The following is a 13,907-nucleotide window of genomic DNA, read 5'->3' as shown; positions in this document are numbered from 1 at the left end:
AGCAACCAATTGCAAACTTTGAATTGAAACGGTTTCTTTGAAATGTCTGAGGTGAATACGTAAGGGCCCTGTTCATGTTTGGATTGCATTTTGTATCTGTTAAGAGACACAAAGCCACTCTTTAGAACATGCCCCCACAACTGGCACTTTAGCTAACTGTGAGCTCTGGCCATTAGCTGCAGCAACTTCAGTTTGCTAGCAACGATGTAAGTCGTTTTTTTTCTATCGACAGTAGTCGGTGACATCTCGTTGACATGATTTCTCTTTTTAGCAAAACAACATGACCTGTCAAAAATGTGTCTAATTAATCTAATCACAGGCCTAGTTATCAAACTTTACTGTCATGAGACATTATAATTGTGTCATGAATATTTTTCCTTCCCCTCAAGTGAAGTGAAACAATTTGGACTTGTCATAAAGATGTCAAAAAGTTTGATCACACTATCAAATGCTATAATAATGGTGTCACAACAGAGGATGTCATTCTTCCCCACTATTATGAGTCCATCCTCATTTGCTCCATCACCATCTGAAACACTACTGCCACCTCCAAGGACAAGGGCAGACCGCAGCATATCGTCCACTCTGCTCTAGGAGCTGGACGTCATCAGGACCCTGAGGCGGGCAGGAAAGCCAATCCCTCTCAATCTGGACACAAAGCTTTTAAACCCCTCCCCTCAGGAGGCTGCGCTCCATCAGGTCCCAAACCTCCCGCCACAAACACACTTTCTTCCCGTCTGCAGTCCATTAACAAGGCCCCAGACCCCCGCTGACATAGAATCTCAACCCCCACCCCTATACACCACACTTTTCATTGACCTACATCCTGGACCACGTACGTGTCCTCTGCACATACTATACTATATATCGTTTACCTTTGCACAACCCTCCACATTTTTCACATCCCACACTGAACCTTACAGCGTCTTTTTCCTAATGGTAAACAGTCATATTGTACATATTTGCTTCGGCATTTATTGTTTAATTCCTATTAATATGTTTATGTATACATCATCCACCAAGGTAAATTCCTTGTCAGTGTTACCTACTTGGCAATGAATCCTTTTCTGATTCCGATTCTTCTACTGAAATACAGTACTTGAGTACATGTACTATGTTCCAACACTGCTACATGAGAACGTTACATTGAAGTAAAAAAGTGCACTGCACAATTATGAAGTATCAAATTGTCCAGTAGTACACTAAACTAAGTCACCTCAATGTATCTGAATGAAAATACCATGACTACGTATCAACTGTTATATTCTTGTGTTAAACGTGTTGTAGTCTGGATCAACAGAAGTATTCTACAGTTCATTTCCAGGATAAAGCCTGAGGGAATATGTTTATCGCATTTACTGTCTAACTGGTAGGTTTTGACACCGATTGGTGGGATTGCCATGGACGAAGTACACACAGAGATGCACTGCTATGAATGCAAATTACATTAAACCATTTAACATCATCCAGCTAGTTTAAATAGCTCATATTACTGTATTGTGTGTCACCAAGACGATTTTGCAGAGGCACCATTACTGCAAGATGTCTGTGATTGTTTTAATGAAATGCAAACACACCATACTCCACAGCACTGTGGAGATAGACAGATGTCTGACAATGCAAGACGGAAAGTTCTTTAACTTTACAACTTATGTAACTCATTCCATGTGCTGGTTGTATGATAAGAAAAGAAAAAAGTACTTGTGAGTTGTTTAATAGAATATATAGTTTTTGTTCTGTTTTATTTTGTTATATTCTATTTTTGCAGAGTAATGTAAACTAGATCCTGTGCTACCCGGTGTGGTAGGTGGGGGTATGCACCTAAATGTCGTATTGTTAAAACACACGAAGAACAGTGTGGCTAATCAGATTTTGAGACGTCATGGTTTCTGCCATATTTGCGTTTCAGAAACAGTGAAGGCATATCCCGCCCCACACTTCCTCTGATTGGCTAGTACTCTTTGCCTTTGTTGGTTGGATTGGTTAGATTTAGACAAACATAGTGGCATTGGTTAGGGATGTCAGGATAAGCCAATCAGAGGTAGAGTTAGGCAGAGTAGGGCGGGACATGCCTTCGCCATCATGGGAAGGAAATACTCGTTACATGGATCTAGTCGAGCTTGTCAGCTAGCACAGGTCTGCCTGTTTCAACCAGCATATATATGGTTTAATGCTTTTAATGAGCAACAGCAAATAAAAAGTAAGTGCTATGACTAATCCCGCATATGTTTTGAGTAACGTTACGTGATAGTGATAGTTACGTAATTACGGTTTGGCAACTTAGCTTCCCATGTTTCTTAAGCTAACATTAACGGTACTTGGCTAACAAACCATTCAGCCTAACCTGGCAACATTAATGATGGCGCCTGAAGTGAAATGAAGCTTCTGCCAATACTTTATACATACTCCTACTGAGTGGTAAGCCAGGCTTCTGCTGAACGGAATGTAACGTTCAAGTCACAGTATAGCAGCAGCTGTGAAGCTCATATTGTAGACCGTTACTGCATCTGTGTGTGTGTGTGTTGGTTATAAGGGTTAGGTTTACACAATCTATTTTCCGGTTTAAATCTATTTCCATGTTAACGATCCTAAATCGATTCATACGATCCAATAATCGATCTTTGCACAGTATGTCTCTCTGGTTGTCTCACATAATAACTTTATTGGTATGGCACTTTTCAAAATCAAGTTACAAAGTGCTGCACATCAAACTCGAAAAACTAAGGAACTAAGTCACCACAATATGCCTGAATGAAATATTCACTGACTGTAGAGCTGCCCTTTATTGTTTCATCATGTTAAATAAAAAGTGCATTGATGTAACTGCTTTGGGGTCAGATCTTAATGTAAACATTGGTACTGATTTAAGAATGCAGCAGGTTTGAGGGAAGCCTGTACAATTGTAGAATCTTTTTCATATCCAAGCTAAATTTGTATTATAACTGATTTGTTATTGTAATTGATAATGAGTCGGGAATAAAAATGGTTTGGGACATTGTGAATCAGAATCAAAATTGATTTAGAAAATCATTGACGACACCCAGCCCTAGTAGTTATTACAAATTATTCTGATAACAACAAACACCTGCTATGTAAGCTACACAGTAACGTTAACAGCATATTCTTCTTCATCCCTATATCATTGAGACACCCAACCTATTTTTTGAATCTATTGAACCACCTCATACTCCGGAATAGTTTTCTTACTGACTTTAAAATTTGACATGAAGAAATGATGTTAAACGTGTTATGTTTTGCTTCCAGATATCCGTTATGGCTTCTCGAGCAGGTCCGAGAGCAGCCGGTACAGATGGTAGTGACTTTCAGCACCGGGAGCGAGTTGCCTCGCACTACCAGATGAGGTCAGTTCTTTAACCATTTAAGTAACTGAGTGTGATCTGTCAGAGGAATATCGAGTGGTAAGAAACATCTGATCCATGGATCCCAACTACCTCTTAAGGACTGCCTCTGTTTCAGTGAAATGCGAGCAGTGTGTATGTGTAGCTTAGATTTTGATTCAGGAGTTTAAAGCTCCAATATGTAATACTGACAGCTAGTGTTTTTGGAGTACCAATTTAAAATACTGAAAAGACTCGTCTGCCCCAGGGTTTTCGTTCTTACATTTAAATCTGGCAACCCGGCCTGACTGTCAAACTGGGCGGTTAATAACAACACACAGGCCAAAACACAAACACACATCCCGTCACGGAACGGAAATTTCAAGGAAAATGGCAAATACCGGTTTTAGCACTGTTGTCAGAAAACGTAGTATTTCAACTTGTTTCCTTAATATCTGATGATATATTGTGTGATTATACCATGACTCGAGAAAGTTTACCCACCCATGCTAAAGTTGATTTAAAAAGAGGAATAAAAAAAACTTCTTTTGGATATTGATCTTAATGCCTTACTTAAAAAAAAAACTTTTAAAAGACACCAATTTTCTTTTTGAAAGAACAATGTAAATCAAACCAGCTATTAGATATTGGGGGTTATTCCAGTTAGCTTAATAGCAGGTTTGATTTGCATCGAGAGATGATCTTATGGAAAGTTCCCCATACCTATCTCTAGGTATGGTGAATGGTATGTGATAATGTGTGGCGGGGGGGGTATTTTAATTAATTATTAATTAATTAACTTTACCAGGATGCATAGTATCCTGATCCATGAAATAGCTGGCCTTTAATAATAAATATTTGCCTGCATCCATGGAAATTTAACATAGGGGTGTGTATATTTATGGCCCCTGTATTTTAAGGAAGAACATTCTTTATTTACAATACAATATTCATTCACAAAGAAAATTGGTGTCTTCAAAAGGCTGGATTTTTTTTTTTTATTCCTCTTTTTAATCAACTTTAGCAGGGGTGTGTAAACTTTCTCAAGCCACTGTAAATATTCCATACTGCACCTTTAATAAAGATTAAGTTTAAGTTCCAATTCAAGAGTTTTACTAAGGAACTCCTTAGTGGAAACCATAACATCCAGACGAGTGTTTAACATTATATTCACGAGGTAGACCGTAATATTTATATGTTAATATTCACGTAATGTTTAGTTAGTTTACTTTCTAATGAGAGCCAAAATGGTGAAAGAATGTGGCGTTTGACTGCTCCGTTTGCCTGTTGTACTTAAACAACTACTAGAAATTCAAATTAAAGTACTAAAATAAGATATTACTTTAAAAAAGAAAATCTATTATAATAGATTATAATAGATTTTTTTAGTTCAATTAACTCTTAACCCTCATGTTGTCTTCGGGTCCAATTTGACCCGTTTTCAACGTTTTTTTTTTAAATATCTGAAATAAAGGAAGTCAAAAAATGTTGGAAAAAGCGGCGAAAAAAAGAAAAGAAAAATAAGAAGAACTTAATAAAAAAAAACTTTGTGAAAAGCAAACAAAAACGGGGGAAGGGGAAAAAAGGTTTCATGGTCAAAGGGAAGACAACACAAGAGTTAAAACTACTGGTTTTCTGTGTGACTGTACCCATCTGTCTCATTTGCACAGCGTTGCCCTGAAGTCTGAAATCCGTAAACTCAACATTGTTCATGTGCTGATCTGGGTGCTAATGGCAGCTCAGGTAATGGCAGACCTCTTTTCTTTGACGGCCAGTTGTGAAAGCGGAGCTCGTCGTGACTCTGTGCTGTCAATATTTTCCTAGGTGACGGTCAGCCAGCTGAGCCTGGTGTCGCACAAGGTTGTGGCCTCTCCATACCAGTGGGAGTACCCTTACCTCCTGAGCATAATTCCCTCAGTCTTCAGCTTCTTGGCGTTGCCTCGCAACAACATCAGCTACTTGGTCATCTCCATGATCAGTGCCGGGCTCTTCTGCGTGGCCCCGCTGATCTACGGCAGCATGGAGATGTTCCCCGTGGCACAGCAGCTCTATCGGCACGGCAAAGCCTACCGGTTCATCTTTGGCTTCTCTGCCGTGACGGTTATGTACCTGGTGATCGTCATCGCTGTGCAGGTGCACGGCTGGCAGATCTACTACAGCAAGAAGCTGCTGGACCAGTGGTTCACCAGCACACAGGAGAAGAAGAAGAAATGAGTCCACTGTGGACAAGAGGATCTCAAAGCTGAGGCCTTTTTTGGAAACCAGACACAGAACTGGTGGATTAAGCCAGCCAAGACCAAGAGAAGAGACTCCCAAAACTATTGTGGTCCTTCATCATCATTTTCTATATTTATATTTGACAGAAATAACATCTTTGTTCAATTGTTCGCAGAAAAACCATTCCCTGGATAGCTTGTGACTGCTGCCATCACTCTGTACATTTAAAATAATAAACTGTAAATGTTTACAGATGTTTGTTGTTTTTGAAAGATGAGACATAGATAGATATCTCGTACGCATTTAAAATAAGGTGAGATAAGCCTTTATTGCTCCAGCAGGGATATTGTTATTGTGTTGTAGGTACATTATTGATTTGAGACATTCACATTAAAACCGGCATTTACACATGTAGGAACATATACATTGTTAAATAAAAACAATTATCACAATAAATGTTAAATGGTTAAATCTACATTACTTACATGACTATGTAGATTACTTCAAAATATAACGTGTTGCATAACATTTCCATAATTCTTACTAAACAAATTAACATTTTCAGAATGCACACTAAATAAGGAATATTCAGACTCTTTAAGTTTGAAATTTCATGATGAAACATCACACAAAATATACAGTAGTGTGGTCAGTGTGTACATTTTCTACACAAAATACAATATTAAACGTTTGAGAAAATGCATGTACATGTTTATACTAACATATGACTGTAGATGCCAAAATAGAATGATTTAGAGATAAAAGCTATGACATGTTAACAGATTTACAGAGCCTGTTTGCTCATTACATGACAAGATTACAAGTATTGGCTTAATGCTTAAAACAACAAAGGTTAATAAAGAATAAAATCCTCTCTTTACTCTCTCTGTGGACATTACACAGTAATGAACAAGTTGGCATGTTTCACTGAAACAACTAGCATCTGCCTTGTTTGGCAAATAGTAACATGATAGATTGGACTGTCTGACTGACAGTGATTTTGAGCTTCTCCTAAGCGTGAAAATATTTCCCTTTCAGGATCTGCCGCACCTGAAACAAACCAAAGAAATCGTCACTCATTCTATCAAAACTGAACAGTAAAGGATGAAATAGAAGATTGGTCCGAATATCCTTTTTTATTTCGGTTATGCAAGAACAAAAATGCAACAAAAATACAGCCTCTCATTACAGTATCTTTTCAATTGCCTCTTTCATCAATCTTCAAACGTGATCTTTTGCCGACCACTTCCTCTGGGCAAAATTACAAAATGTACCCATACTTTTTAGCCAGATAAGAGTATCAAAGCACCTGTTAAAGGCACTAGGAAATGATGTCTACGACTACTTCTAGTCTAGTCATATATACGACCTTCCACTTCCAGGATTGAGCCGTTGCCGACGGAAATTCAGCCAGATTTCACTCATTTAGGCCGGATATCCGTTACCTTGGGTTTCTTTTGTGTTGACATTTTAAACTCTGGTGGATTTCTGAGGACTGTGTTTACCTGGTCCTCAGATCTCTGCAGGGTAAATCCAGACAGCTAGCTAGACTATCTGTCCAGTCTGAGGACTATGGTTACCTGGTCCTCAGGTCTCTGCAGGGTAAATCCAGACAGCTAGCTAGACTATCTGTCCAATCTGAGGACTATGGTTACCTGGTCCTCAGATCTCTGCAGGGTAAATCCAGACAGCTAGCTAGACCATCTGTCCAATCTGAGTTTTCTGTTGCACGACTTCCTCCTCCACTGTGCTGTGGAGGAAGGTCTGGCAATGCGAGACTACTTCTACTCTGATCAAAAACAAGTCCGACCCACTTTTCCAATGCTTCCTAAGCCCAAGCATACACTCTACCTTTAAACCAGTGGGTCCTTCAGGCACCAGTTGAGATGGCATTTCATTTTCAAAGTTCCTGCTCCCCGGGTCTGCGCCTTTCCTCATCAGCAGCTTCACTGCTTCTACTTGAGTTTTATGATTTTGCAAGGAGCTGACAATGTGCAGGGCTGTGTTTCCACTGAACGTCTGAAACACACAGACACAGACTTGCACATGGTTACACACAGTTGCACAAATGTTGTTACTTTAGTTTCATTGCAACGCACCAACTTACCTTAACATTTATAACATAGAGTGAAGATGGCTGGTCAAGGAAAATGTTCAACAGCTCCACATTTGCCTCCTCAGAAGCCATGTGAAGACACGTCCTTCCGCTTTTTAGATCCTGCAAAAATGAAAAATCAACACTGCATGAAACAAAGGAATTTTCTCAAAGTTGGTTCTTAAAACAGTGAAGCAATATTACTAACATTTATCGCTGGACCACATGGCTTTTTAATCCTAAAAAAAAGCAGGTGGGACTTTTAATGTGTGTGTATACATTTTTACATGGAATATATTTTTTAATGTGACTGCACTACTCTGAAAGGAACCAGAAATGTATTTCACCAAATCACAAAATGAAGGAAACACAAGCAGTTAAGTGTTCATATAGACCAGTGGTTCCCAAACTTTTTCAGCTCAAGACCCAAAAAAGACAAATTTGGTGTCTCCCCGGGACCCAAATTTACTAAAAAATACACCATGAATCAGTGTAACATCTACACTTTTTAAACTGTGGACAAAAGACGGAAAACAAACTGAATTTAAATCTATATGATTTATATTTATTCCATTATAAAAGTAAACAAAAACAGAAAAGGTCTCTATTCTCCTTTCTGTGTCTCACCCCTTTCTCAACTCATGCTCTTATCCCCTCCTAGGATAAGAGAAGAGAGAGAGAGAGAGAGAACCCCCCCACCACACACACACACACACACACACACACACACACACCACACACACACACACACACACACACACACCACACACACACACACACACACACACACACACATCTGAGCTGGACAGAACAGTTTAGCAAAAAAAACACCCATTCACATAAGACTGATATGCATTTTACTCTGCCAATTGGCGACCCAATAAAACGGGTCTGCGACCCATTGTGGGTCCCAACCCTAAGTTTGGGAAACATTGATATAGACCAAAGGCAAATTGTCTCCAGTAGTTTTAATGCTTACCTTTGTCCCACAGGAGGCACCCATGAGCAGCAGAGTCTTAATACACTCCACATACTTCTGTGTCCTCTGCACCAGCTCCTTTTTCATGAATGAACAAATATTCTCCAGGCTCCTCTTCTCTTTAACAACAGCGTTGTGAGACAAGACTGCTGTGTGCAGGGGAGTCAAACCTCCAGACAGAGAAAAGAAGTGTTTCATCACAAAGACACTTTACATAAGCATCGTAAACACCGGGTTTTAAGTTATATCAAAAATACTCACCGTCATAATTGAACATTTCAATATCAATCGGCTGCCAACTCCCCATAAGGGTCCTCCAGATGCTCTGCGGAAATAAGTGTGTATGAAAGATTTCAAGATAGTAATAATTTATTTATAGTGTCAAATTATAACAGAAGTTATCTCTGGAGACTTCTTGTTATAGACTTGTAATTGTTATTACAACTTTTTATCAATCTTTTAACATGCCATACATAGGTATGAGTGTGTAGACAAAAAGGTGTTGCCATCCTAATTTGTTGAGCGCACAGTGAGTTATAAAAGATAGAGCAAAGATATGGGTTAAAGTCTTTTTATTTCCCTTGTCACGTGATGAGTCAAAGGTCAAAGAAATATTGGATAAACCAACAGCCTTCTTAAAATCCCTAATATGGTTACAAATTAACATGTCAGGAACAGCTCTGCAAGATGGCGGCAAGGTCGTTGGTTAGTGGTTAACTCCGCGGCCTCACAGCAAGTAGGCATTGCAAAGTCAGATCCCTGGTCCGGACCCGGGTCCGGGCTGGGCCTTTTTGTGTGTAGTTTGCTGCTCTCCATGTGTTTGCATGGGTTTCATCTGGGTGCTCCAGTTTCCTCCCACCATAGAGACATGCATTGAAAATTAGCCAACTGGCTAACACTAGCACATTGATTAATGGGAATTGTCCTTATACTTTTTATTTGTTTTAAAGCACTGGCCTTGAAGAACTGGTCTCATACTCTGGCCCATTGGTTGAAAGATTGGATTCCAGGTTTGAATCCCGTACATTTCAATGTCAGTCAATGTACATGTCAGTATTGTTTCAGCAACTTCAGTATTTTTCCATCTGGGTCCGATTTTCCCAGGTTTAGAATGGTTTTATCATGATTTTTATTTTTTTTATGAAGTGTCTGACATCGTCAGGGTGCAACATTTACAGAATAAAAATAAAACGCCAGTAAATCTCCACTGTATGACTAAAAATAGGCCACTTACCCCTTTAGCATTTAGTTTAGCGTAGCACCATTTCAAATACAAACAGCATTGGCTTTGCCATGTCATCTTCCTCAGCTCCACCCTCTTGTCAAAAATCGTCACATCTGGATGCAAAAACCCAAGATGGCAACGCCCGTATCGCCTAACTGAAGACATGCACATGTCTTCATACCCCAACCCCAACCGGTCATCAGACTCCGCCTACCAAGAGCCTGGGTCTGACCCGGGTTTCTGCCTAAAAGGAAGTTTTTCCTCGCCACTGTTGCACTAATGGCCGCTCTGGAGGGAACTACTAGAACTGTTGGGTCCTTGTAAATTAAAGAGTGTGGTCTAGACCTACTCTATCTGTAAAGCGTCTTGAGATAACTCTTTTCGTTATGAATTGATATTATAAATAAAATTGAATGGAATTAAATAAAGCAAGTTCATAAAGGCCAGGATAAACACATTTTTCGGTCAAGTTTCAGCCATCACGGTTGCCCTTTTGGCTCAGTTGTGGAATGTCATCAAAAATCTTAATCCACATTCCCCTGAACTATGAATGTAAGCAGCACACCTAAAATCCTACAGTCTATGGTTCAAACCCACATCCTAAAAACTCCTGAATAGGCATCCAACAATATCTTATAAAAACAGTTACGAAAATCCTGCACAATGACAAAGAAACCTTAAAGAGTATGGATCAGTTTATGTGCTTATTCTGCTTAGCCATAATTAATGAGGGATTGTCAAAATTAAATTCCTACCTAACTTATTGTGTTATAAATATTCATAAAACTAAACAAAACATATTTGAAATCTTGGAATGGATCTTGAAAGCATTCAACAAGGGGGTCAAAATGACTGATTCAGATCCAAATCAAACATTTTATTAGGTGCTAAATTGATGTTGATTCAGCGGCATTTGCACATGACTTGTGTTAATGCATCACAGTTCATTCTTACCTGAAGACTGATAAAATGGCCTTTCTCAGCACACACATGTAAAGGAGATCGGCCCCAGACGTCTCGAGTGTTGACTTGTGCTCCATGTGTCAGCAGATCGTGAACTATGAACTGCTGGTTAGTGGCTGCTGCTATCTGAAGAGCTGTCTGTGTTCAAAGTGAATGGGTTTGTAGTTGTTTAGATGTGTACTATTAATTGAGAGGAACATGCAACCTTAACGTTACGTGTTTGTACCTGCCCATTGTGTTCCTTCGTGTCCAGAGAGCCACATTGAGCCATTTTTGCTGCAAGCACGTAAGCCAGAGCCCGTCTACCTTGTGCCACTGCTATGTGAAGACAACTGGGAATTAGAAAAAGAAAATGGACTGGAATCAAAAATGGTGGGAAATCAAACATCGTCGCCATTGTGTATTGTATTTGTGACTGTTTTAGAATCTATTCTTTTAACTTCATTTAATTTTAATTTGTTTATTAATCCCCAGTGGGGAACAATTTGCACTCTGTGTACACACTTTGTTAGTAATCACACACAGGCCTGAAATACACACACATGCTCAGGTCCTATACGTGCACTAATGGAGAGATGTCAGAGTGAGTGGGCTGCCAGCTGAACCAGCAACCTGAGCTGGGGGGGGGGGTACGGTGCCTTGCTCAAGAGCACCTGGCAGTGCCCAGGAGGTGAAGTGGCATCTCTCCAGCCACCAATCCACACTTTGTACTTTTCTTTCCATATGGGGACTTGAACCAGTGACCCTCCGGTTCCCAACCCAACGGACTGAGCTACTGCCACCCCCTAGAATCGTGATTATTTTTTTCTTCTTTTTAAACCAATGACACTTGGAGTGGCAGAAGGTGGATTTCAGTCATTTAGCCATTACTTTTAGCCATCTATTTCAGCCGGCAACTTTCTTCATTAACACTTACGTGTCACCATCCGCATCTTGCGTGATCAGCAGCTCAGGAGAAACTCCTTCAATCCTCTTTGTCTCTTGCTGTATTTGCCAGTGAAATAAAGTCACTTTGCCTTCAGCCGTCGGAGCCGCTTGTCCCTGCAGAGGCGGCTTTTGCAGATGTTTTTGTGGGGTAATGTGACCATTTTCAGGAGAAGCATGGACATTATTTGCAACATTGGAGACAACCAGTCCTGAAGGGCCCAACAGGTGTGGACTCAGGTCATTGGGAAAATCTTCAGATTTTGCACATTTAAATGTATGCACCAAGTTGTCATCCTGTGAGCGGATCTAAAAACAAAAACAAATTTCCAAGCTGTAATCCTGAGTAATTTTATGCAAGCATGTGAATGTATTTTTTCAGTCTATTTTTGTAACACGCCAACATTTAGCGCAGCCTGTAAATGATTTGCATACTAAGAACTTGTACTTTGCTTCCTGTTATACCAGTCAAGTGGAGGAAGGCTCAACTTCCTCCACATACTGGAGATGTTTCTCCTTATAAAAAAAACTAAATAGGCAAACACATTAATGAAGTAATGTAATATATAATCAATAACACATAAAACATGAATAATGAAGTTGATTGCATTTTCCGGGAAAACAAACCCTGCAATAAAACTTGTTTTAAACTTGTCTTATCATGGTCATGTGCTTGTAGAAAAACCTGTTCTGTGACTCACCTGGCTTCTCATCATGAGCATTTCTTTCACTGTCTTCTTGTGCACAGCATGTGCACATTCTGATGGGCTGGGATCAGTGATAAGAAAGCCTGGGGGGGGGAAGATGAGCTTAAATGGACATCATACATACATTCACATCCTTTACTTAAGTAAAAGCACCAACTCAATACCAATAGTGTGCTAATTCAACACACAACAATTCATACGTGGACTTCCTCATTCCCCTGTGTCTTGCAAACAATACAAGTGGAATCAAATGTTCAGGAACAAGAAGATTAGAGAGCATGTCTGTGGTTTTAATTTCATACTTTTTGAAAGCGGTGAATGTGCTAATGCAATTACCATAATCCTAAAAAACTGACCTTTGTTGTTGTGGTCGAAGTTGGTCAACATTGGCAGAATCTCGCTTCCTGTGGTGTGGTTCCCTCTTGAATCCAACATGTTTAAGCAGGTCATTTATTAACTCACAGCTCCACTTGGAACTAACTTTTCTTCTTTCAGACACCTGTAATGTAGCATCGGAGTGGCTGTCAACAGTGCGATCAAGTGTCAAAGAGGGTGTAATAATAAAATGTCTCACCCTGTCTTCAGGAAATTCGAAGCAAATGTCAAACAAAACACCCCACACCCCGTTCAACTTCCTGGTTGACAGGTTACTAAACAGGTGCGTGGCATCTACTTTTTAACAGAAAGGTTTGAAACCATTTTTTTCAAAAAGTGAATCCTGGAACTAATCCTTGTCGGTGAATTTCGGTTAATCACTTTGAATTGCAGATAGTTTCCATTACATTTTAAGCTCATTCAAAAGACTAACTGGTCTCTGTGATAGTAAAGAGTTTGTTCATAATAAAAACAAAAAAAGATCCTGTCAGTTTGAAGTCCACTACTCTAACATAGAAACTGTTAATATGCAAATGTGCTGCATCCATAAGCAAAACTGTACAATACAGCCTTTATTTTTTATAAGTTAATCAGTAACTCAACTGCAGAGCAAACGTGAAAAACTCATATAGCAAATTAAGAACATTTTTCTGTTAATAAAAAAATACTTTAGTTATCCATATAGCAGCAGACTAAAAACTTAAAACAGTTGTAAACCTGTAACATCTTTGCATTTATGAGTGAAATTGTGTTTACACATCTGCAGTAAGATCGTGGGGGAATAAATCAATCAATAGTTGTACACACCTGTTTTTGGAGCCATTGGAACCTCGGCTGGATCTCAGTGTCTCAGAACTGAAAGTGCAGGTATTGAATTTGCATCTGGCATTTGTTGTTGGCATAAACCACTCCCCTGTTAAATTCAGCACCTGTGTTGGAGTTCCCCCCTCCCCCCCCCCAAATCAAAAAAGGCAGGCTGTGCTTGGCTTTGGTCCAAATGCAGTGAATGTTTGAGTGTGTGATGTTGGTCCTGCAACGTTCTGTTTATGTTGCTGTGTCCCATAAACTGCCAGCTTCAGTTCAA

At 39.6% G+C, this 13,907-nt stretch overlaps 2 protein-coding genes across 2 annotated transcripts; one reads left to right on the top strand and one right to left on the bottom strand.

Annotated features, from left to right (window-relative positions):
* The first annotated feature begins 2,049 nt into the window (after positions 1-2,049).
* Positions 2,050-5,561, top strand: LOC116674174 (protein jagunal homolog 1-B). Its single transcript, XM_032506706.1, has 4 exons — positions 2,050-2,200; positions 3,265-3,362; positions 5,009-5,081; positions 5,163-5,561. The coding sequence occupies exons 2-4, from the start codon at positions 3,274-3,276 to the stop codon at positions 5,550-5,552; spliced, it is 552 nt and encodes a 183-aa protein (XP_032362597.1). The 5' UTR covers positions 2,050-2,200; positions 3,265-3,273; the 3' UTR covers positions 5,553-5,561.
* Positions 5,562-6,421: 860 nt separating this feature from the next.
* On the bottom strand, positions 6,422-13,722 carry nfkbiz (nuclear factor of kappa light polypeptide gene enhancer in B-cells inhibitor, zeta). The gene is made up of 11 exons (XM_032506705.1): positions 13,631-13,722; positions 12,805-12,947; positions 12,443-12,531; positions 11,734-12,050; positions 11,044-11,149; positions 10,809-10,955; positions 8,891-8,954; positions 8,630-8,799; positions 7,663-7,773; positions 7,407-7,574; positions 6,422-6,605 (listed from the first exon to the last, which is right to left on the bottom strand). Exons 2-11 carry the CDS (start codon positions 12,896-12,898, stop codon positions 6,567-6,569), a joined length of 1,305 nt encoding a protein of 434 aa, XP_032362596.1. The 5' UTR covers positions 12,899-12,947; positions 13,631-13,722; the 3' UTR covers positions 6,422-6,566.
* Positions 13,723-13,907: the final 185 nt, after the last annotated feature.

Source organism: Etheostoma spectabile, chromosome 24 (genome assembly GCF_008692095.1).
Source record: "Etheostoma spectabile isolate EspeVRDwgs_2016 chromosome 24, UIUC_Espe_1.0, whole genome shotgun sequence".
NCBI classification, from domain to species: Eukaryota; Metazoa; Chordata; class Actinopteri; order Perciformes; family Percidae; genus Etheostoma; species Etheostoma spectabile.
Note: the sequence above shows the minus strand (reverse complement) of the source record. Positions and strands in the feature narration are given on the sequence as shown.

What these genes read in the sequence shown, in the direction of transcription:
- LOC116674174 (XM_032506706.1), top strand. Translation starts at nt 3,274, where the DNA reads ATGGCTTCTCGAGCAGGTCCGAGAGCAGCCGGTACAGATGGTAGTGAC. An exon ending in GCCTCGCACTACCAGATGAG is followed by an intron (nt 3,363 to 5,008) that starts GTCAGTTCTTTA and finishes TCATTTGCACAG; the next exon opens with CGTTGCCCTGAAGTCTGAAA. An exon ending in GGGTGCTAATGGCAGCTCAG is followed by an intron (nt 5,082 to 5,162) that starts GTAATGGCAGAC and finishes ATATTTTCCTAG; the next exon opens with GTGACGGTCAGCCAGCTGAG.
- nfkbiz (XM_032506705.1), bottom strand. Translation starts at nt 12,898, where the DNA reads ATGACCTGCTTAAACATGTTGGATTCAAGAGGGAACCACACCACAGGA. An exon ending in TGCTCATGATGAGAAGCCAG is followed by an intron (nt 12,051 to 12,442) that starts GTGAGTCACAGA and finishes TTTTGTTTTTAG; the next exon opens with ATCCGCTCACAGGATGACAA. An exon ending in GTGCCTCCTGTGGGACAAAG is followed by an intron (nt 7,774 to 8,629) that starts GTAAGCATTAAA and finishes TCATTTTTGCAG; the next exon opens with GATCTAAAAAGCGGAAGGAC.